The sequence below is a fragment of the Dreissena polymorpha genome, chromosome 1 (assembly GCF_020536995.1).
Source record: "Dreissena polymorpha isolate Duluth1 chromosome 1, UMN_Dpol_1.0, whole genome shotgun sequence".
Lineage (NCBI taxonomy): Eukaryota > Metazoa > Mollusca > Bivalvia > Myida > Dreissenidae > Dreissena > Dreissena polymorpha.
The window spans coordinates 100,070,046-100,094,227 of NC_068355.1; the positions used below are offsets into that span (position 1 = coordinate 100,070,046).

At 34.8% G+C, this 24,182-nt stretch overlaps 2 protein-coding genes across 4 annotated transcripts in view; one reads left to right on the plus strand and one right to left on the minus strand.

Annotated features, from left to right (window-relative positions):
- LOC127842531 (uncharacterized) overlaps positions 1 to 20,312 on the minus strand; it is a 33,252-nt gene extending 12,940 nt beyond the window's left edge. Inside the window, exons 1-8 of one of the 2 annotated variants that reach the window (XM_052372071.1) lie at positions 20,243 to 20,312; positions 14,328 to 14,416; positions 13,408 to 13,523; positions 11,630 to 11,682; positions 7,782 to 7,845; positions 7,184 to 7,263; positions 6,288 to 6,344; positions 661 to 742 (exon numbers count right to left, since the gene is read on the minus strand). In XM_052372071.1, coding sequence (XP_052228031.1) covers positions 661 to 742; positions 6,288 to 6,344; positions 7,184 to 7,263; positions 7,782 to 7,845; positions 11,630 to 11,682; positions 13,408 to 13,523; positions 14,328 to 14,356 — 481 coding nt within the window. In that variant the 5' untranslated portion in view covers positions 14,357 to 14,416; positions 20,243 to 20,312. Of the gene's footprint in view, positions 1 to 660; positions 743 to 6,287; positions 6,345 to 7,183; positions 7,264 to 7,781; positions 7,846 to 11,629; positions 11,683 to 13,407; positions 13,524 to 14,327; positions 14,417 to 20,185 lie in introns of both variants that reach the window. The other variant, XM_052372078.1, reaches the window with a different exon arrangement.
- LOC127842543 (BTB/POZ domain-containing protein KCTD6-like) lies at positions 20,292 to 23,944 on the plus strand. 2 transcript variants are annotated; one of them, XM_052372102.1, is made up of 2 exons: positions 20,292 to 20,395; positions 21,632 to 23,944. In XM_052372102.1, the coding sequence occupies exon 2, from the start codon at positions 21,715 to 21,717 to the stop codon at positions 22,477 to 22,479; it is 765 nt and encodes a 254-aa protein (XP_052228062.1). In that variant the 5' UTR covers positions 20,292 to 20,395; positions 21,632 to 21,714; the 3' UTR covers positions 22,480 to 23,944. The 2 variants fall into 2 exon arrangements, with proteins under 2 accessions (XP_052228062.1, XP_052228052.1); XM_052372092.1 differs by having other exon boundaries at positions 20,295 to 20,427.
- Positions 23,945 to 24,182: the final 238 nt, after the last annotated feature.

Sequence of the window (24,182 nt, forward strand, 5' to 3'; positions counted from 1 at the left end):
GAAAGACTTACACTCTAGCTGAGCAATATATTGTATATACATGAAATGAACAGAGATGGGCAAGACTTACACTCTAGCTGAGCAATATTTTGTATATACATGAAATGAACAGAGATGGGCAAGACTTACACTCTAGCTGAGCAATATATTGTATATAAATGAAATGAACAGAGATGGTCAAGACTTACAATTTAGCTGAGCAATATATTGTAAATACATGAAATGAACAGAGATGGGCAAGACTTACAATTTAGCTGAGCAATATATTGTATATACATGAAATGAACAGAGATGGGCAAGACTTACACTCTAGCTGAGCAATATATTGCATATACATGAAATAAACAGAGATGGGCAAGACTTACACTCTAGCTGATCAATATATTGAATATACATGAAATGAACAGAGATGGGCAGGACTTACACTCTAGCTGATCAATATATTGTATATACATGAAATGAACAGAGATGGGCAGGACTTACACTCTAGCTGAGCAATATATTGTATATACATGAAATGAACAGAGATGGGCAGGACTTACACTCTAGCTGATCAATATATTGTATATACATGAAATGAACAGAGATGGGCAGGACTTACACTCTAGCTGAGCAATATATTGCATATACATGAAATGAACAGAGATGGGCAAGACTTACACTCTAGCTGAGCCATTTCCTTGGCCTGCACTGCGTACTCCACACGGGATTCCAGCTGTCTCAACTCACGTGGCAGCGCCCTCTGTGATAGAAGCAAAACCAGCTTTTTTAGTTTTAAAATAAAAGATTTGAATATTGCACTCCCAAAACTGGATTTAATGCATGTAGGCAAAATATTATCCCAGATAAGCCACACTGGCTAATCAAGCACAACACTTTACACTTTTCCGTTTTATGGTAATTTTGTTTATGGGAAGTATTTTCTTTGCAAACAAAGTTCAGAAGGGGAAATGTTTTCCCTGATTAGCCTGTGCGGAGTGAAAGATTCATAGCATTAGGATGCATAACACAGAACACATCGCAAACCACTAACAAGACGGCAAAGATGGCCCTAGTTTGCTCACCTTTTTTTTACAAGGCCTTGTTCATTGCTTACAGAAGTTGAAAATTCAGTACTCTAGTGCATATTAGATTGGTTCTCTTCTGTTTACTTTTGCAGTGTGAGCATAGGATAAATTTTGATTGAGTACTGTCCATTTGGTAATGCTAATTCTACATGTGTTTACAAGTTTTTTTGTAAGATTTGGACCTCGTGACCAAGATTTTGACCCCACATTAAGAAAAACATCCTGGTCAAGTATCATCATTATTGGACCAAAACTATGGCCTCTAGTGTGTTTACAAGGTTTTTGTAAGATTAGACCCGATGACCTAGATTTTGTCCCCACATTACAAAACGTCACACTTGACCTAGATATTGTCCAGACAAACATCCTGGTCAAGTTTTATCATTATTGAACCAAAACTCTGACATATGGAGTGTTTACGAGGTTTTTGTAACATTTGACCTGGTGACCTATATTTTGACCCCTCATGACCAAACATCAAACTTTGCTTACAAAAATAAATATTACGACCAGATTCATAAAATCTGAAACAAAATATAGACCTCTAGAGTGTTTACAAGAATTTTGTATAATAGAATGCAGGGGTTTTTTTTACTAAGAAAGTGACGCCGATATTCGGCGTCTTCCCCTACCAGAATTTTTCCCCTAAAAATACAATTTCCCCACCAAAAATATCATTTTTCACCAAAATATAATATTTCTTCCAAAGAAATGTTTATTTTTATTTTTGGGCATTCGACAATTATCCAATTTGCACCATGTACAACGATCTTTCTCTCTCTCTCCAGACGAACACAAAAAATCTGGGAATCGCAGTTATTCTAAATATAGCTCTTAAATAACGTTATGTAAACTGGGCAACTAATCGTAATAATCATGTGACTATTTAACTGGATACCGGTCTTGCGCGAGAAGGGTGTTTCGTCAATAAATTACCAGAAACCAGTCGAATTTTCATCCGGGCTATGTGCAAGCCAAGATATAAACGTGAAAACAGAAAAAAATGTCTCACAATTGGCGTTCTTACACAAACAAAATAAAACATTCGGAATTGGAAGATACTGAACGCATCGAGGCATTTTTTAAGAAAGAATCATCGAAAACCGTTATAACCCATCAGGATTCTGAGGTAATCAACATCGAACATTGTGAAAGTGAAAGTAGACAATCGGCAGCTGCTGCTCCTTTCCCATCCAATACTGTAGCAGATCAAGATCGTCAACCCATTCGTCATGAAATTGAAATCACAAAATTGACATCGTCCCCCGGCCCCAGTACAGAAATATAGTTGAAAACATTTCCCATAATTAGATCTACACCTGCAACTTAATTAAGGACTTTGACTTTAATACGTGTTAAATGTGTTTAAGAACAAAAAGGACGGAGACAAGCCTCTTTTGATGAGTTATAGACATTGAAATGAACAGTTTTTATTTTTTCCCCTAATATGTCTCTTTCGCACTCTTTTTTTCCCCTTTCACCCAGCGTCCAGCGTCTTCCCCTTTCTCTAAAAAAAAACCTGGAATGAAAATTTTGACAATCAAGGAGCAATAATTCTGGCATTTATTATGCGATTTTGCTCATTATCAAACTTGACTGAGATCTTGTGGCCATATAGCTTATCAGCAACTTTGATAAAGAATGCTTGAGAAATGTGAATGCTAGAGTGTTTACAAACCAAATTTGGATGAAGGGACGGACGACAGACAAAGACCGATCCTAAAACCTCTTAAAAGTGTGTTTTTTTCACCGATTTGAGCCATTTTCCAATTTGTCCGAGATATCAATAAAACCAATATCTTGACTTAGTCTCACAATGATTAGCAAAAAATGTAACTTCTAGAGTGTTCACAAGGTTTCTTTTTAGTCATATAAGGAAAACTGCCCCATCCCCCCACCCCCGGCGGCCATGTTTTTAGACCAATCGGGACCATTCGAACTCATCTGAGATATAAAAAAAAACAATGCTTTCATCAATTTTTATGATGAATGAGCAAAAAATGTGACTTCTAGAGTGTTCACAAGCTTTTTATACTAAATAAATATGAGGAAAATGCGCCCCCCCCCCCCTGGCAGCCATAATTTTCATCGGACCGGAACCATTATCAAACTCAACTCTTGTTTCTAGGAAACAAATGTTCTTACCAAATTTCATGAAAATTGGGCCACAAATGGGACTTCTAGAGTGTTCACATGTTTTCACTATAAACATATAGAGAAAACTGCCCCGTCCGCTGGCGGCCATGTTTTTCCACAGATATGGACCAATTTGCTCTTGTCCATATATCAACAAAACCAATGTTTTGACCAAGTTTCATGATGATTGGGCAAAAAATATGACTTCTTGACTGTTCACAAGCCTTTTTTTCTATATAAATATAAGGAAAACTGTCGCATTACCCTGGCAGACATGTTTTTCAAAGGACTGGAACCATTTTCAAACTTAACTCACATATCTAGGAAACAAAATTAATAGTCTGACCAAATTTCACAAAGATTGGACCAAAAATGTGACTTCTAAAATGTTAACATGTTTTCACTATATACATATTGAGAAAACTGCCCCGCCCCGAATGTTTTTTCAACGATCTGGACCATTTTCAACTCGTCCGAGATATCAATACAACCAATGTTTTGACCAAGTTTCATGATGATTGGGCACAAATTGTGACTTCTAGGGTGTTCACAAGGTTTCTTTATAGCCAAATAAGGAAAACTGCCCCGCCCACTGGCGGCAATGTTTTTCAACGGACCGAAACCACTTTTGAACTCAACCAACAAATCATTAAGACAATCATTTTGACAAAGTTGCAAGAAGATTGGGCATGAAATGTGACTTCTACAGTGTTTACAAGGTTTTTCTTTTTTTGGACCTAGTGACTTTGTTTTTGACCCAGCATGACCCAGTTTCAAACTCGATCGAGGTCTCGTTTGGATTAATCGTCTGACCAAGTTTCATGAAGATCGGACAAGAAATGTGGCCTCTAGAGTGTTTACAAGGTTTCTCTATAGCCAAATAAGGAAAACTGCCCCGCCCACTGGCGGCCATTTTTTCCAACGGACCGGAACCACTTTTAAACTCAACCAACATTTCATTAAGAATTTTTTTTTGACAAAGTAACATGAAAATTGGGCATGAAATGTGACTTCTACAGTGTTTATAAGGTTTTTCTTTTTTTTGGCCTAGTGACCTTGTTTTTGACCCAGCATGACCCAGTATCGAAATCGATCGAGGTATTATTGGGACAAATCTTCTGACCAAGTTTCATGAAGATCAGACAATAAATAAGGCCTCAAGAGTGTTTACAAACCGAATGTGGACGACGGACGGACAGACGACGGACAAAGACCGATGAAAAAAGCTCACCTGAACAGGTGAGCTAAAAAGTCCCTAAAATGAAAGTTTTTTGCATGACCAAGTATGAATAAATAAAGATGCTTTAAGGTACAATTTGTTTGTGCTATTTTGTATATAATTTTCTTTAAATTAATATACTCTTTTGGGGATAATGAAATTCTGAAACGAGGATGGTTGAGTTGTGCGAATTTCGTTTTTTTTTTCACTGATTCAGGCTAGATGATTTATATGTGGTTATTGGTCTCAAACCTTAATTTTGGCAGTAATATTGGTTATATTATCAAATTTTTATTTGAAGGTTATATATGAAGGTTATATCTCAAGGGACATAGAAGTTAAGAGCATTTTTCGAAACCTAAACGCAGATTTTGAAACCTAAACGCAGACCCCTACTTCAAGGTCAAGGTCACAGGGGTCAAAATTGTTGTGCGTATGGAAAGGCCTTGTCCATATACACATGCATACCAAATATGAAGGTTATATCTCAAGGGACATTTATGGCCATTTTTGACCTTTGAACTCAAAGTGTGACCTTGACCTTGGAGATATCGACGTAATTATTTCGCGCGACACACCGTCCAATGATGGTGAACAAATGTGCCAAATGATTTTAAAATCTGACAATGAACGACATAGTTATGGCTCGGACAAGCTCATTTATGGCCATTTTTGACCTTTGAACTCAAAGTGTGACCTTGACCTTGGAGATATCGACGTAATTATTTCGCGCGACACACCGTCCAATGATGGTGAACAAATGTGCCAAATGATTTTAAAATCTGACAATGAACGACATAGTTATGGCCCGGACAAGCTTGTTCCGCCCGCCCGCCAGCCCGCCAGCCAGCCAGCCAGCCAGCCAGCCAGCCCGCCCGCATTCGCCAATCTAATAACCAGTTTTTTCCTTTGGAAAACCTGGTTAAAAAATCTTATTGTTTAGCGCAAAACAGCATAAACAAAACAAAATTATGTTTTGATTAGCCAAACCTCTTAGTGTTAATTATCATGACATGAACTATTCATGATTCCCTTGAAAATGAAGATAATAATGTCAAATCTAAATTAAATATATTAATCTGTTCATTTCTTAAGGATTAATGATCTACACATGCATAACAAACTATGTAGAACTCAGTTAAAACTCAAGATTTAGTAATAAAATTAGTCCCTTGAAAACTGCCCAAGTTTTACTTTACACAAGAAGCAAGACTGAATGGAGCACAGATGGAAAGAATGCATAAGGATAGACAGAGTGACAGACATATGACCACACAGGCTGATAGACAGAGTGACAGACATATGACCACACAGGCTGATAGACAGAGTGACAGACATATGACCACACAGGCTGAGGATAGACAGAGTGACAGACATATGACCGCACAGGCTGATAGACAGAGTGACAGACATATGACCGCACAGGCTGATCAGGGACGACACTTTTCGCTTTTATGGCATTTTTAGTTTCAAGGAAGTCCCTCCTTACCGAAAATCAAGTTAAGACGGAAAGTGTCTTCCCTGATTATCTGACTAATCTGGGATGACACTTTACGCACATGCATTAAGCTCAGTTTTCTCAGAACAAGGCCCATATAATGAGATTACTATATGCCTCGTTAAAAAGGCTGACAAATATCTTGTTAATAGATTTATCAAACAAAAAGTTAACACTTCCATTTTACAGGTTTTCAAAGCGAAGACAGACATTAATTCTTTGAATACAGTTTAAATAATTTTCCCACATATGAATTAAGCAACTAACATATGCATTAGTTTCGCAAATCAATCAGCCACCATATCAACCCAACTAAACTAAAATGAAGACCATAGGCCCTAAGTCTAGATGGGGTGATCTTACTTACTTTGCCACACTTTTTAAGCTCTAGTCTAAATTTGCTTTCTTTCTCTGAACAGTAATCCTGAAAACAACACAATCAAATAACAAGCGTACTTAAATTATAAAAAATATATATTTTGCATCAATAACCAGTGAATAACAACACTTAAAACTGAAGTAAATGCTATAAACAATCAGATATATGTTGTAAGAATTGTTTCCTGAATGAATATATTTTCTTCAAAAAATAAATGAACATATTACCTAACCATTTCAATAATAGTATGTACTAAATCAGATTCCAGTCTATCATTTGAAGTCGTACAATGTATTAATGCAAACTAAACCACTCTTAATAATTTCAATCTTGAAAGAGTGAAAGAAACCACACAGTAGACATGTCAAGTATTTGTTCTGATTTTGTTTCTATGTTGATCGATTTTTTCACTGATTTATGTTAGTTATTACATTGAAAACCACAGCACATAATTTATTCATCCAATTTTGACTACTATGTTATTATACAATGAATATTTCCACTAATGTCCACTTTCAAAAAGGTTGCTCCTTGCACATTTTATGATTGATAGTAATACAGGACATTTTACGGTATATTTCATAACATTAAGTTTTGCTGAAAGGTTGCAATTATTTGGTTTTACTTTCACTACTTTCACAATTGATTAGAACCTTCAGACTTGCAACACTCATGGTAAAGTTACCGATTGATATATTAACCTTTTATACATAGTATTATAAATTAAATGTCTATTTTTTTTCCTTCCAGTTACATTCAGTTTCTACACATATTTGTATGCCATATCTTGAGTATAGATTAACTGCCTTGATTTTTTTTGCCAGTTTCATTCAGTTTATACACATATTTGTATGCCATATCTTGAGTATAGATTAACAGCCTACCAAGTTTTCCTTTGCCCGCTCCACTTTTTTTTCTCCCTCAAGAACCATCTCAAAGACGTCCCTATAGTCCTTCAGGTAACCTTAAAATATCAACCACAGATCGCATGTATTAAGCATCAAGAGTAAAACATGCGTTTAAGCTTAACAAAGTTAAAGTTACAGCGCTTAAAACATAGGTATAATGCACACATCTTCTTTATAAAAAAACACTGCTTTCCAAACAAAAGTAACTTCTTACAAAACATTGAAAAAAATACTGGTAATTATTTATTTCATTTTTTCAGATGTATTCTAGATAAAACAAGTAATTTATAAAGCGCGATTAACTATGAAAAATAGAAATGAATATTATTGATATTTTAAATTATTTTGCTCAGAAATGACGTCACAATATTTACTCATTGATAATCTTAACAAACTGTTGGAAGGCATCAAGTAAAAAGAAAATGTGTTGGTATTGGTAAAATAATCCACATTAATCCACGCATGATCACAGAAAATAACTAGTATGATCACTTTTGAATCAAAATTGATAATAACACGTAAATAAAATCTACAAATATATTTAACTTTACCACTTAACAACAACTAAATTTACTTATAAAGTTTTTCTGCACATCGGTCCAAACTATGTACAGCTCAGCAATGTTGGAGATGACATCCTTAAAAGAGACAATTTTGTTGAAGTTCTCTGTACCGATATTTCTAATGTAAAAATTAACAATACCATGCCTGGTTTCATTCTTAGTTGATAAACAAGGATATCAGTAAAACTGATGGATGCTCCCCAATGATGCTTTGTCGAAATATGGTTTAACTGACATGGAAAAAAGTTAGACCTTGAGAAAATCTATTGTTAGCCTCGGTGACCTGGACCCCAGTGACCTCAAACCTCATCAAAAAGGTAGAGGTTCATGCAAGGTACCTATATCCCAAATATATAAGAGATCGGTCAAATATTGAAGGCGCTATGAGTAACTGTAACCAAACTGTGACTTTGAGAAAATCTATTATAAGCCTCAGTGACCTTGACCCCAGTGACCACAAACCTCATCAAAAGGTGGACGTCTATGCAAGGTACCTACATAACAAATATGGAAGAGATCGGTAAAATATTGAAGGCGCTATGAGAAACTGTAACAAAAGTGTGATGGAAAATCTATTATTAGCCTCAGTGACATTGACCCCAGTGACGTCAAACCTCATCAAAAGGTGAGGTCCATGCAAGGTACCTACATGCCAAATATGTAAGAGATCGGTAAAATATTCAAGGTACTATGAGAAACTGTAACAAAAGTGTGACGGAAAATCTATTATTAGCCTTTGTGACCTTGACCTTGATCCCAGTGATGTCAAACCTCATCAAAAGGTAGAGGTCCATGGAAGGTACCTACATGCCAAATATGGAAGAGATCGGTAAAAAATTGAAGGCGCTATGAGAAATTGTAACAAAAGTGTGACGGAAAATCTATTATTAGGCTCAGTGACCTTGACCTTGACCACAGTGACGTCAAACCTCATCAAAAAGGTAGAGGTCCATGCAAGGTACCTACATGCCAAATGTGTAAGAGATCGGTAAAATATTGAAGGCGCTATGAGAAACTGTAACAAAAGTGTGACGGAAAATGTATTATAAGCCTCGGTGACCTTGACCCCAGTGACGTCAAACCTCATCGAAAGGTAGAGGTCCATGCAAGGTACATACATGACAAATATGGAAGAGATAGGTAAAATATTGAAGGCGCAACTAGAAACTGTAACCAAAATGTGACGGAAAATCTATTATTAGCCTCTGTGACCTTGACCCCAGTGACGTCAAACCTCATTAAAAGGTAGAGGTCCATTCAAGGTACCTACATGACAAATATGGAAGAGATAGGTAAAATATTGAAGGTGCAACGAGAAACTGTAACCAAAGTGTGACGGAAAATCTATTATTAGCCTCGGTGACCTTGACCCCAATGATGTCAAACCTCATCAAAAGGTAGAGGTCCATGCAAGGTACGCCAAATATGGAAGAGAGCAGTAAAGTATTGAAGGCGCTATAAGAAACTGTAACAAAAGTGTGACGGAAGTAAGGAAGTAAGTAAGGAACACCAAACTGGCAACTATATCCTTCACATATATATATGGGGAGCATAAAAATGATTTATGTTGCAATGTACAAACTTATTTTTCAATCAACAATTTTTCATGTTCTAAGTCAACATGGCAAGAGTAATTTCCAAGGTCAAATAAAAAAGAACAAACATTAAATAGTCAAAATTTAACAACTTAACAATACAACCTTCATAACACAATTTAAAAGCTTTATAATACAAACTTCATAATTAAACAATTTAACAGCTCAGCTTTATAATACATACTTCATTAGAGCAAAATTAACAGCTTTATAAAACTGATGTACATATTTAAAACAAGTGTTCCGCAGTTGGAGACATATGCCCCCACAAACTGGGCTTTGAACTGGTGAACCCAATTTCAAGAGGTAATCTACTGTCCAAGGCTAATGCACATGTGAAGTATCATTAAGCCAATCATTCAATTTGTTGATGTGATATTGATCAAAAACAATTTTCACACTTATTGTGACAGTGACCTTGACCTTTGACTAAGTGAACCCAATTTCAATAGGGATCATCTACTGTCCAAGGCCAATGCACATAGAAAGTATCAATCCAATCAGTTGATTCGTCGCCGAGTTGTTGATCAGAAAGGATTTTCACACTTATTGTGACAGTGACCATGACCTTTGACTTAGTGACCCCAATTTCAATAGGGGTCATCTACTGTTCAAGGCCAATGCACATGGGCAGTATCAACATTATCAGTTGATTCGGCGACGAGTTATTGATCAGAAAGGATTTTCACAGTTATTGATCAGAAAGGATTTTCACACTTATTGTGACAGTGACCAGGACGTTTGACCTAAGGACCACAATTTCTTTAGGGGTCATTCACTGTCCCAGTCCAATGCACATGGGAAGTATCAAGCAAATCGGTCAATTTGTTGACGAGTTATTGATCAGAAAAGATTTTCAAACTTATTGTGATAGTGACCTTGACCTTTGACCTAGTTGCACAATTTCAATAGGGGTCATCTACTGTCCAAGCCCAATGCACATGTGAAGTATCAAGCCAATCGGTAAATCGTTGACGAGTTATTGATCGGAAACGATACTTAGTGTGATAGTGACCTTGACCTTTGACCTAGTGACCCCAATTTCAATAGGGGTCATCTTCTGTCCAAGGCCAATGCAAATGTGAAGTATCAAGCCAATCGGTCAATAGGTTGACAAGTTATTGATCGGAAACGATTTTCACACTTAGTGTAAAAGTGACCTTTACCTTTAACCTAGTGACCCCAATTTCAATAGGGGCCATATACTGCCCAAGATCAATGCACATGTGAAGTATCAAGCCAATCGGTCAATTCTTTGACGAGTTATTAATCAGAAACATTTGTCACACCTTGACCTTGTGACCACAATTTCAATAATAGACATCTACTGTCCAAGGCAAATGCACATGTGAAGTATCAAGCCAATCGGTCAATTCGTTGACGAGTTGTGGATCGGAAACAAACCTGTCTACCGATAGACAGACTAGTCTACCAACACACAGACCAACTGACATCCAGCAAAACAATATGTATACCCCTTCTTCTTCAAAGAGGGGCATACAAATAATTTATCCTATTACCAGATGAAAATCGGTAGTATAACAACGATCGTATAAACTTGAGCTATATACTATCACTATTTTAAGATCAGATATGGGGTTTTCCAAAAATTGGATAATCTGTTTTTGTAAACTTCAGACAAGCAAAATCATAAAAAAAATGCTATATTCTATAAAAATTAATGGAAAAGGTGAGGAAATAATAGGATAAATAGAATATAATGTATACTGCAAGCCTCGCGCTACCATGGTTCTAAGTCTCGCATTATAAACATGATCTTTATCCAAAACTCACATAATATTCTCTATATCTTTATCATCAACTTACATAAGAACAAAATTCACAGCTTTAAAATACAAATATATATGAACAAACAGCTTTATTATATAACATACACATGCACAAAATTTACAGCTTTATTTCACAATGTACATATTAACGAAATTAACACCTATATTATACAATCTACATATGAACAAAATCAACAGCTTTACACTCAGAAGAACATTAACCCTTTCAGTGCGGGAACCGAATTTTGAAGGCCTTTGCAAACAGTTTGGATCCAGATGAGACGCCACAGAACGTGACGTCTCATCAGGATCCAAACTGTTTGCTATTCTGATAATATTCTTTGAAAAAAAATGAAGAAAATGCTAATTTTAGAAATTCAGCAGACGACATTTTAGCAGACTACAAATTTCCCAGCATGCAAAGTGTTAAATCCTTACATACAGACTACATTTTACAGGTATCTGATTGCTCACCTGCACAGCTCTGTTTTCCTCCGTAGCAGCCCATTTCATCATGTCCTGAGCAGCTTAACAAATAAATAGAATTCATGTAACTGTTAAATACCCTCAATCTACTCTCCTGTGCAGCTTAACAAATAAATAGAATTCATGTTACTGTTATATAATATACCCTCAATCTACTCTCCCGTGCAGCTAAACAAATAAATAGAATTCATGTTACTGTTATATACCCTCAATCTACTCTCCTGTACAGCTTAACAAATAAATAGAATTCATGTTACTGTTATATACCCTCAATCTACTCTCCTGTGCAGCTAAACAAATAAATAGAATTCATGTTACTGTTATATACCCTCAATCTACTCTCCTGTGCAGCTAAACAAATAAATAGAATTTATGTTACTGTTATATACCCTCAATCTACTCTCCTGTGCAGCTTAACAAATAAATAGAATTCATGTTACTGTTATATACCCTCAATCTACTCTCCTGTGCAGCTAAACAAATAAATAGAATTCATGTTACTGTTATATACCCTCAATCTACTCTCCTGTGCAGCTAAACAAATAAATAGAATTCATGTTACTGTTATATACCCTCAATCTACTATCCTGTGCAGCTAAACAAATAAATAGAATTCATCTAACTGTTATATACCCTCAATCTACTCTCCTGTGCAGCTAAACAAATAAATAGAATTCATGTTACTGTTATATACCCTCAATCTACTCTCCTGTGCAGCTAAACAAATAAATAGAATTCATGTTACTGTTATATACCCTAAATCTACTCTCCTGTGCAGCTAAACAAATATATAGAATTCATGTTACTGTTATATATCCTCAATCTACTCTTCTGTGCAGCTAAACAAATAAATAGAATTCATGTTACTGTTATATACCCTCAATCTACTCTCCTGTGCAGCTAAACAAATAAATAGAATTCATGTTACTGTTATATACCCTCAATCTTCTCTCCTGCACAGCTAAACAAATAAATAGAATTCATCTAACTGTTATATATCCTCAATCTACTCTCCTGTGCAGCTTAACAAATAAATAGAATTCATCTAACTGTTATATACCCTCAATCTACTCTCCTGTGCAGCTTAACAAATAAATAGAATTCATCTAACTGTTATATACCCTCAATACAACACTAAAAGTAAGCCAAGTCCAGTAGACTGCATACCCCCTCCCCCTTTTTACCTTCAGCTACTATTCATCAAAACAATTTCAGGGACATTAATGTTGGTATTTTCACTTGTTGACTAGGTCTAGTCATTTAATTTTTGAAACAAATTTGTTAGAAAGTCCCTTATGTATTACGAATTCAACAAAGAATTTCCTGTCTTTTGCTATCACAAATCTAATCCTTCAACTTGCTAAAATGTAAACCATTAACCAACCAAAGACATTCTACAATTATAGACTTTCATTACACTCAGACTAAGGACTGTTTACATAGATCATAGCTGCTTTACATTGTTTAACTCAGTACAATGAATACCAGCCTAGATCTGGGAAAACAGTGTCTTAAGCAGGTAAGTAAGGTGTTGGCCCAGATCACACTAATCAGGGACAACACTTTGCGCGTTTACGGAATATTTTGTTTCAAAGAAGTTTCTTCTGTAAAAACTCCAAATTAGGCGGCAAGTGTTGTCCCTGATTAGTCTGTTTGGACTGCACAGGCTTATCTGGGACTTCACTTAACCCACATGTATAAAGCGCCATTTTTCAAGAGCATTGACTAATATCTTAGTGTTGTAGACACAGGCTGAATGTCATTACCCTGACACTGAGCCTCCATGAACATCTTGGAGCCATTCTTGACTTCTTTTATGTCAGCAAGAAGTACATTCAATGTACCATGACTAGATCCTAGAGCCTTCAACTTGGCACCACTCCTGTAAAAGAAATATTTGAGGGTTGGATATTTTTACAGATTCTAGTACTTTCCTTTTTTTACAGGGTGAAATTCTTAAATAATATTTTCTATACAGTTTTATAATTTTTAAGTTATATTGCATACTGCCTAATTTTATGTGTAATGTTGAACATGTTTCATTACGGTTATAAATAGGATAAGGAAAGACCTAAGGCAAGAAATCAGGGTTCTCCAACCTGCTCTTTTTTGCTTGCTCCTGATACCCATCTGAACTGGTCAAAACTAAATTATACTTTTGCAAATACTCAATGGTAAATAAAAAGATAACATTTATTTAAAGAGCAAAGCCTAAGATTTCAATAGATTTAGCAAATTTTTATAAATTTCTCAAAACTTGTTGCTTTTTAATCTTGCCCCAGTCCCCATGTTAAGCAGCCTCCTGTCTTTTCTCTGATCCTATCCCGTAAATGGGCAATATCAGGCATTAGACAGAATAAAATTATTTGCACCCAATGGAAAAGGGGACTGTTTGAAATTAGGAAAATATAAGGTCTATAACAGCCAGTTGGTATATAAAATTAATAATACCAAAAGTGTTACTACTTTTGAATTGCTTCAAAATGGACAAAACATGAAAATACAAGACAGGAAACACTAGTAAACAATCTATAAATAGTATGCAAATATGTTGAAATGAGATCTTCTATTTGTCAATTGTTGTTATTAATTACTGTTATAAACAACTATTATAAGGCCTTAAGAGTTGGATAAATAATCAATAATTTGTTAAAACACTCTGAGGTACATGAATTATAATTCTTGCCTTCGTATTGCCCTTGATGCCTTCTCCATGAGCTATTTGTATCTGCAATGCAGTTGCTATTTTACCAGAGGTCCAGATAAGATGTGTACCTGTGTGAAATTGAATGCAAACTTGAATGCAAACTTGAAGAACACAAATTAAAACAAGAGCACCGCCTTGCGGGTGCAGACTGCTCATCTATTTTTCTTTTTAAAGGTGAAGGGACCTATCTCGATTTCAATCACAAAGGAGGGAGGGTTGGAGTGGAGAGGGGTGTATAGTGTGGGGGTGTGGTCATTTATTACCTTATCTTCCAAAAATGCAAAAAAAAATGCAAAAAAAAAAAAAATTTCGGAAGTTCTTATTATAAACTTTTAAGAATAAAAGGTAATTACGCGCATTCAGGGGTTTCACTGGCTCAACAAAACTTGTTGCAACTTTTTCGCGCCGTGAAAACTGTCGATTATTCCAACCTTATTAATAAGAAACCTTACTACATTAATGTCATTGCCTATATTATCACTTCAAAAGTATATTATTACATAAAAAACAATTAATAAGTACCTTCATAAGTCATACCTTCATAAGTCTTAATAAGCTTTATTTGTATATAAATACCATTTTTTTCAACTTGATAAACAACACAGATAACCAAAATAATATAACAATGTTAACTTCAATGTATGCTGCCTAAATGTTTCAAAATTAATTATTTAAACATAAAATCACACCAATTTACAGGCATTCTGTACAATCCCCATTATAATATTAAAATCTTACGCTGGAGCATCTTAAATCGATGACAAGTCCATGCTTACCTTAAATAAGTGTACACTTTATGTTATTGTATCAAATTCCATTTTTATTTTGGCGCCAAACACTACTGCCAGGTGAAGTAATGTATCATATATTATTTTTGATATTATATTTGCTTTAAGGTATGGCTCAATGCTCCGAATGCGGAAAAATTTCGAAAACCAGAGCTGGATTATTGCGCCACATTAGGGGACACGCTAACTCTGGAAACTATAACTGCTGTGGGAAAGAATTTCAGGTAAGATACCTTAATACCTTAAAAATAGTTACATTTTTATACAGTTATGCTAACCAGATGAACGGATTTTATTGAAACAACACAAATATACAATATATCTCATCTCTCAGGTTATCATATATTTTGAAATAACTCAATAATCGTCAAATCGTTTGTTATTTAAAACTAACGAACGCGTTAGGTGTGTACGCGTGTCCTCAGATACTAACATTTTTTAAATAGCGTGTTTACGCATTGAAATGTCACGTGAATAAAATATGTTGTTTTTTCTCAGGATGCCTACAATCTTAGAAGGCTTCAACGAACAAAGGATCCCAATGTCACGTGTGTGTACAGTGCGGCAGGAGCTTTGCGGACAAGTACCTACTCGTGGCTAGAGAGAAAAGTGCAAAAAAGAGGGATTGGTGAAATGTTACCAGCGTTAGGAGTGAGAATGACCTCAGAGAGCACGTCAATACCCACATGCATGACAAGTGTTACAGTAGTGAGGAGTGTTTCAAAACGTACAAACACAAAACAAACCTTTCTCGATACGTGAGGACTTCACATAAATCCGTGAATACTGATTAAAAATCATAATGGTTTACAGTTTGTCTGTGTAACTTCATTATCGTTTTACGTTATTTTATTCGTTGTTTTACTTTTACTTTACTTTTCAAAATGATTCTAAAGTTATCCGATGTTGATTAATTTTTAGGTTTTGTTTAGTTCGTTTGTGTGTTTGAAATCATTCTCAAATAATTGTGCGATAATTTGGATTTACGTTATTCATTAATATATCGCATCTGTGATTTGTATTATCGAATCTGTGATTCTTTTTTAATTATAACTTGATTAAAGTTTTGCGATGTTTTTTCGTTGGTTTCAATTTTAAATACCGCTGTCACGAGCTAGTTCGATAATCATAAGCAGCCAGGGTTTCTTATACTAGGGTTTTACACGATTGCTTAACATAATTAACTGCCTGCTTATAATTACTCTAGGCCGTGGTAATTGACAGTAAACAATGTATGCAATGTGGTTGTGTATACAATACAATACTCCTTAATTCGAAATACGTCTTTACATTCTTCAGAGCTGCATCCATCCACAACACAGAATCCTACATATATAATCATATAATATAATATTTATTCATTTACTTTTTATATTCTCTTCAAAATAATTAACGCTAAAGATAAGCATACACTTGTTACACTGAATACAACGACATAATTTATAACATGACATTATCACCAACACATGGCGAATGATTGTCAATATCTATACTATGTAATAAACTAATGCAACAATATGAATTCCATATATGAAATAAAACACACAAACACACACACATATATAATATATATATATATATATATATGTTTCTACTATGACCAGTATTTTGTTTTTAATAAACATACCGTTTACATTAAACTTTAAATAACAACAAAATGACAAGCCAATACGTCTGGTGGATTCTGTTTTATCAGTTTGCATTACAAATTTGATTTTAAAACATACGTATTACTCAGGAAAGAACATGCCTTTGCTTTTTGTCAACCTGTGTAATATTTGACACAGTTTCTTTTGCAGACTTTGTGTCAGAATTAAAATGTCCATTGTGTTCGTCTATCCGCATTCTTATTGTTGGCAACAGTTTGCTATCGTTTCGTCTCGCCCGCTCCCACCTTACTTCTAGTGTCCCCTTCTGTATAGCATTCCTGTCTCGTGAAACTGTTTCCTCTATTTTTTCTTCCCTTAACCCTTGTCCGCTCACTAGTGCCAAATAGGTGATTACTGAAATGAATGAATTTTTAAATAATAATAATAGATCTACTACTACTACTATTACTACTACTACTAGTAGTAGTAATAGTTGTTGTAGTAGTAGTAGTAGTAGTAGTAGTAGTAGTAGTAGTAGTAGTAGTAGTAGTAGTAGTAGTAGTAGTAGTAGTAGTAGTAGCAGTATTAGTAGTAGTAGTAGCAGAAATAGTAGTAATAGTAGTAGTAGTAATTGTTGTATTGAAATAATTGAAATTAATTAAAAATATATATATTTTCGTTATTATCTCAATTTATCCGTAAATTGTAGAAACACGGATACCACACAGATCCTTCTAAACATGTATACCACACAGATCATATTACTGTTAGAATATTTTTCTTGATTTTGTTTTCAAAAATATATGAAAGAAACCTGAAAAAAGAATGCAAAATGATATAGTGTAAGCTCCGCCCATAAAGTTTATTGCTTTATTTCACGAGAGGTGATGTTTCTGTGTCATAATAAAATAATGTCCCCACACTGATCCTACCTTTTTCTAACCGTTCAAACGCGCGGTTGCACTTTACTGAAAAAATATTCATTTGTTTTATAAAATCATGATACCTATAGAAAACTCTCATGAATGAGCGGGCTCTCCACTTTATCCCATTGAACATGATGACATATTAAAAAAGTTATCCTTAAAAATCTTACCTTTGTCGTGCTTTTGTTGACATTTAACTCCCCACACAGATCTTAAAAAGTCACGTGGTATAGGCACCGTGAAACCGTGGCAGGTTATTTACGCATTTTGCAATACAACGGTCCTGATTGGGAGCTTATTTCATCATATCTTTAAATAGAACCATATGCCGAAATTCATTTGACATTTTAAAAAATTTCAAACGTTTGTGTTTATGACTCTTATCGTCTATATTACCCACCCATAATTTGGTTTTAAAAATATAAATTGGGCATATATGGGATTATTGATTAACAGTCGATTAATCCAATTATTAATTGACATGCAAACTAATTAGCATGTGTTAACCGCGTTCTCAAAGTTGTCATTAATATTCATTTTCGGTTTCGTTACCGTTTTGAAGAATCCGCTATTGTTTTGATTTATTTAATGTTTGGCGTCCTTGGATATTTAATGACATCAAAAACGTTGTCGCTATTACTCATTGTTGCGGTTAACAAAGAATTCCAAACTGCGAAATGATGTTGCATCATGTGCGCCAACTATCAAACCGGCTCTCATTATATTATTAGCAGACGACAAATGTTGATTCTGATTGGATGATTAAAATACACTGTTACTGTTAAAGACATTACCGCAAGTGATCGGTGACTGATTAGATAATTGATTGCACTTTGTTATCGGATTATAAGCAATACACAGTGTACAAACACATGGTCAGCGTGTTTATTCTACGTATGTTTGTCAATAAACCGGGCTACCGCTCTTATAGATTTATAGTAGCCCGGCGGGCGTCAGCTGGAAAATTTCAGTAGCCCGATGAAAAATTTCGGTAGCCCCCGGGCTCCGGGCAATGGATTTGTCGGACACTGATTTACATCATTTGAAAGGGAAAAAGAAATATAAAACATCAGAAAGTAAATCATCTCACTTAATTTGTTAAACAGTTATATATGGTCATTTGGACATGTCATACATAAGCTTCTGTTGTTAAAACGTTTTCTGTTAGTGGTGGATGATTTCCAGGATCAATTAAATTATAATTGTTCACCCCTATTTCCTGACAGAAAGGCCCAGATAATTACCACCATCTATTCTAGTTGCCTGAAATAACATAAAGCATATTTTTTTTACAAACTATCAACAACAAACACATGCATGTCACTATCTTTAAATGCCCGAATTTTAACATATCCGAAATATAGTACACCAAGTGAACGATATACTTTTTATTTCAAAAATTGTTGGTATCTTAATCAAATTATATCCTTCCAAGGTCATTATAATAATGGAACTATTAAACAGAAATGCTCACAAATACTTGTAGAAAAAAGTGTATACCGGCATGTGTTTTTGTGGAGAAATTAAATGCTTTTGCCAGCCCGATCACCTATGGTTTTGATTAAAGAAATAGCGGCTCTAATAATTATTATAATTACTGATCGTCGTGACAGTTTGTCCCAGTGTTACTTTTTTGGGGGCTCAATATCATAGAGGAGCCATTAATAATCCGATAATAACCCCCATAAAACTTGACAATAGCAGTAAAAACACCGTTTGTAACACTTACACGCTTCAGTGATTTCAATATACTCTCTGCACTGTAGGTCGCTTACATCGTCGAAAATCAATATTTACAACTGACAGACGCTGGCCGCTCATGCTCAGTCACGTGCTTTCGCAGTACATTTTTGGATAAGATTTTACCCATTTTTTTTTATACGCTGCTCTTTAAAAATTGGAGGCACTTTTAAAAAATCAAATGGTCAATCAAGACAAAGTGGTTCTATAAATTTAGGGTTCCCGGAGGACCACCCAGCTTGAAAGAACTGGTGGTCCTCGCCAAAATCTGGGGGCCTCGGGTCCCCAGACCACCGTTAGTGTCGAGGCCTGATTACGGTACACATTTGCTTACATGTGTGAAAAATCAACTGTTTATACCCCAATATGCAACTTATAGTATAGGGCGAACGGACCCAGGGTGAACGGACCCAGGGCGAATGTGTAACTAGGGCAAATGGACCCGATACCATTTTATACAAAAAGTAAGTGTGCAAAACTGCATTGACATTGTGACCAAACCTGTGTTACCTCCCCAACTCATAGAAGGGAGACTCCTCTGAGAATGGCAATATATAGTCACAAGCACATTCTAAGTGTTTGAATTTAACTAATAAATTTAAAATTATATATCGGTAAGGGAAAACTGAAATGTCTGGAGCACTAGATTTAACACGAAGCAACGTTAAATAACTTGTTCGAAAAGGCTGAACGAAACACTATTAAGGAAATACAATGTTATATCTGCGCCATATTTCTACGCAATAGCGAAAGAAACAATATAAAAAAAACAAGCAGTTATTTAAACACAATACAAATCAAGTAAGTAAGACGGTAGTTAGCGAAGAATCAATTCGAAAACTTCTATTTACTTCTTCACAATGTAGCCTTGTAGGGCGGGACGATCGAACCTAACCACCGGTTGTTGTTGTTGTTTTTATTGTTGTAAAAGGTGTCGGTCCACTATGTTCAGTATAAAGCTGTTTAGTTATTGCAAATTTTCCAGCCAGAAAAGGCATTTGCAAGTAAATTTATTTTTATTTGCTGTAGCTGAAATGTAAGTTTTATATCACTAAATTTATTTAATATGTTTACAGATTTTGTTATAATAAGTTTCAAAGTAAGTAACTATATCTGAGGTTTCTTCTTAAACAGGTTACTGACAACTAAATGTAAGTCCCGTCGTCACAGTCGTGATGTTAAATGAAAATAATGAAAAATATATATTTCTATCAGAAAGATTCTCCTAGTGATATTTTTGATTAATTTCCTACTGGGTCTTTAAGGGTAAAAAACGAGAGGGTCCTTTAAGAAAAATACTCTACATACTACAAATATATAGTATCCCTTACTTTCACAGTATTATTCCTTTTCATGATAGTATCATGCCTTCAACGAAAAAACCTTCAAGAAGTGTTGGAAAGTTCATGTTTTTTTTCAATTTTGAGAAGTTTTAATTTATTTGATGGTTATCAATGACTTTTACGACGATCATTCTCGTTATTTCCATTGTTCATTTGATAGTAGGTCATGTTTATTCCACGGTGATGCTATGATTGTTTATTACGTAACACACACCTATGTTAGTTTGTTTATGGATTAATAGTAGCTTTATCAAATGTTTTTTATGCCGCTTAGTTTTGAATAAAATGTAAAAATAATTTAAGAACAACATGAGCAAGAGTTTCGTTTTTTCAATTAAGTTACTTTTTTTAGAAAATGCACTTGCACATAGTAACAACCAGAAGGGCAGATACTATGAGCCAATTGTACATGAAACACATAAGTACAGAGAAAAAAGTTTAGCCAGTTTTTAGTCAAAACATTGCTGATTTTAATGCAGTTTTTTTTTGTTGTTATGTCAAATAATACACATTTAACTACAGATTGACATATGACACCCCCATGTTTTTGTATTTGTTCACTTTCAAAATTTGTATGATTCCATTAAGAGGGTCGATTCTAGGGATAGACATGCTAGAGTATTTTTCTCAAAGATCCCTGTGTAAAAAACATGGTCACTTAAATTTGTAAAAGTAAAGAAAAAGCAAATGCTCTCCCAGTCATTGTTTACCAGTTCATGAAATTGTTCATAATAATAAGAACATTGTGTTGTTATGACCTCTTGGGCAGGTTTGAATATTATTGTGGTTTGTTAACAAGCATGCATGGCTGCCACATTTTTGGCACTTCTTGTAAGTTAGTTAGTTAGTTCCTGGCGGATTCAGTTCAGAGCCTTTGGCATCTTTTTTTATCTTCAGATTATCCACGTAAGATTGGTGGCAAAGGCCATTTGCTAACTTCTCACAACTGTCTACGAGTAAGTATTGAAAAAAACCTACCAATGAAAATGTCAGGAAGTGATATAATAAAACTGAATGTTGGTGGTAAAGTTCACACCACCACCAAGTCAACACTGTGCAAGTTTCCGAACTCAATGCTGGGAGCAATGTTCAACGGAAGTATGTCTCCCAGCTTAGACGAGAATGGATGTTACTTCATAGACCGAGATGGTGAGCTGTTCAAGTTCATTCTGAACTTCTTGAGGTCTTCAAAGCTGTCTTTACCAGAATCGTTCAAGGAGTTAGACCAATTAGCTCTAGAAGCCGATTTTTACCAGATTACTCCTTTGATAGAATGTATAGAATTGTTGAAACAACCATCACCTGAAAAACAAGTAAGAGTTCGCTATCTAGAGGTGATTGAGGTAAGAACGGGAAATCTTGCAACAATGCCTACGATGAATTCAAGAATCAAAACCATTATTTCAGGAAGGAGAGATGTGATTCATAAATTCCTGTCCCTTCATCAAATACATCCTGCAGAGAGGGAACGCCTTCAGCTGAACTCAGGAAAAGATTACACAGAAATAGCTCTTACTGGAAGCAACGTCAGATTGCAGGTTGGTGAGTGTTTGCGCAATCAGGGCTGGTCACTCTCTGAATCACAAATGTCCACATTCCCGTCAGGGGAAGCAATTGTTCACAACTACAAGGACAGATGGATGCTGACTGTGTACAAGGAAGACTCACTGGAAGAGAGCCAGTGTAATTCTGTCGATGACGAGCTCATTGATGAAATCTCACTATTGAGCAGTGGTGATGAATAATGAAATGCTTGTCTCAAACATATAAGCATTTAAAAAAAAACTTTGCTTGCTTTGCAACACAGTGGTTTAGGATTTAGTATCAAACATACTTAAGAGGTTGTATATGAAATTAATGTCTTATTTAATTGCTTTTAAAATGTTTTACAATAATATAATATTTGTTATACATTCATGATTATATTATACTAGTGTGTTTTACATATTTTTTTGCATTAACTAAATATATTTGTGTAAACTGTAAAATTAAAAGGAATATTGAAACCAAACTATAACATGGGTATATGATGTGAAGTTGCTGAGTAATTTCTTAATTCACTTTTCTATGTGAAGTGTTTTTACATTTACATGTAGTTCAGTTTGATTTATTTTGTTCATTTTTTAGCCCCGCATAAAAGCAAGTTATGTTAAGATTGAAAATGTTATAGAATAAATGCCACATAGGTTGTCATATAATTGCAATGGTGTAAAAATGAATCTTACCATTTAAGGTTTTGGTTGTAATGTCTGTCATGTTTTAATTATATCAATCATTAGTCATTGTTATCCCCCACTCCCTCCAAAAACGAAAATTGGATATATCATGGATTCTCAATTGATATTTGTCCATAGACATAAACTTAAATATTAATTCCTTCAATTTTGTATCTGATCAAACTATTCCTTTTTCGACTAAAAATTTAATCTGCCTTGATATTTAAACTTGAAGAGAGATATAGTCATTACTGAAATGTACAGACTTTTTGATTGTTAATTATGAGAATCAAATGTTGATGAACAACTAAATAGATCATATTATAAAAATTAACCAAAAGCCTAATGATACTTTTGCAGTGAGGAGTATGGAGGAGTCGTCACTGTTTGTTGGCCAGTCTCTTGTCAAATATTTCCATTACATTGACACTTTAAATGAGTCGCGTTCTGAGAAAACTGGGCATAATGCATGTGCGTAAAGTGTCGTCCCAGATTAGCCTGTGCAGTCTGCACAGGCTAATCAGGGACAACACTTTCTGCCTAAATTGGTTTTTTCATTTGAAGAGACTTCATTTAAACGAAAATTGTCATTAAAGCGAAGTGTCGTCCCTGATTAGCCTGTGCGGACTGCACAGGTTAATCTGGGAAGACACTTTACTCACATGCATTATGCCCAGTTTTTTTCAGACCACAGCTCAAATATGTAACAATCATGAAGTGAAGATGTGCAAGACATAATGAGTAGGCAAAGTCATTCACTTTTTTCCTGAGTTAAGTGCCAATGAAGGGCAAAGCTATTTTGCTTCTGACTAAACAGTGTGGGGATATTTTTTTGTGACAAGGTCATGGACTCAATTATTTGTCCTAAATCTCTGTACATTTTATGCCTTTGATAAATGTTTACTGAGATAAAACCTTTTAGTTTGTTCCTCTGTTATTTCAAAGACGAAAAGTGTATGTGAAAATATTATGTTTATAAACTGTTTTGTTGCAATTTATGCATGTCGGTTTTCTCTTGGACTTTTTCTCTGTCATTACTTTTCCTAGGGACATTAAATTCATAGGAAATTTATTTTTACCCGCAAATACTGGAAGTAGTTGATAATGCTGATACATTTTAGACATTATTAATAGATAGAACAAGTGAGGACCTTTTTTTACTAAATTATGATATACTACCTAATTATCATCAAAAATAAATATTTTAACTAAAATATCATTCTCTGTGTTTT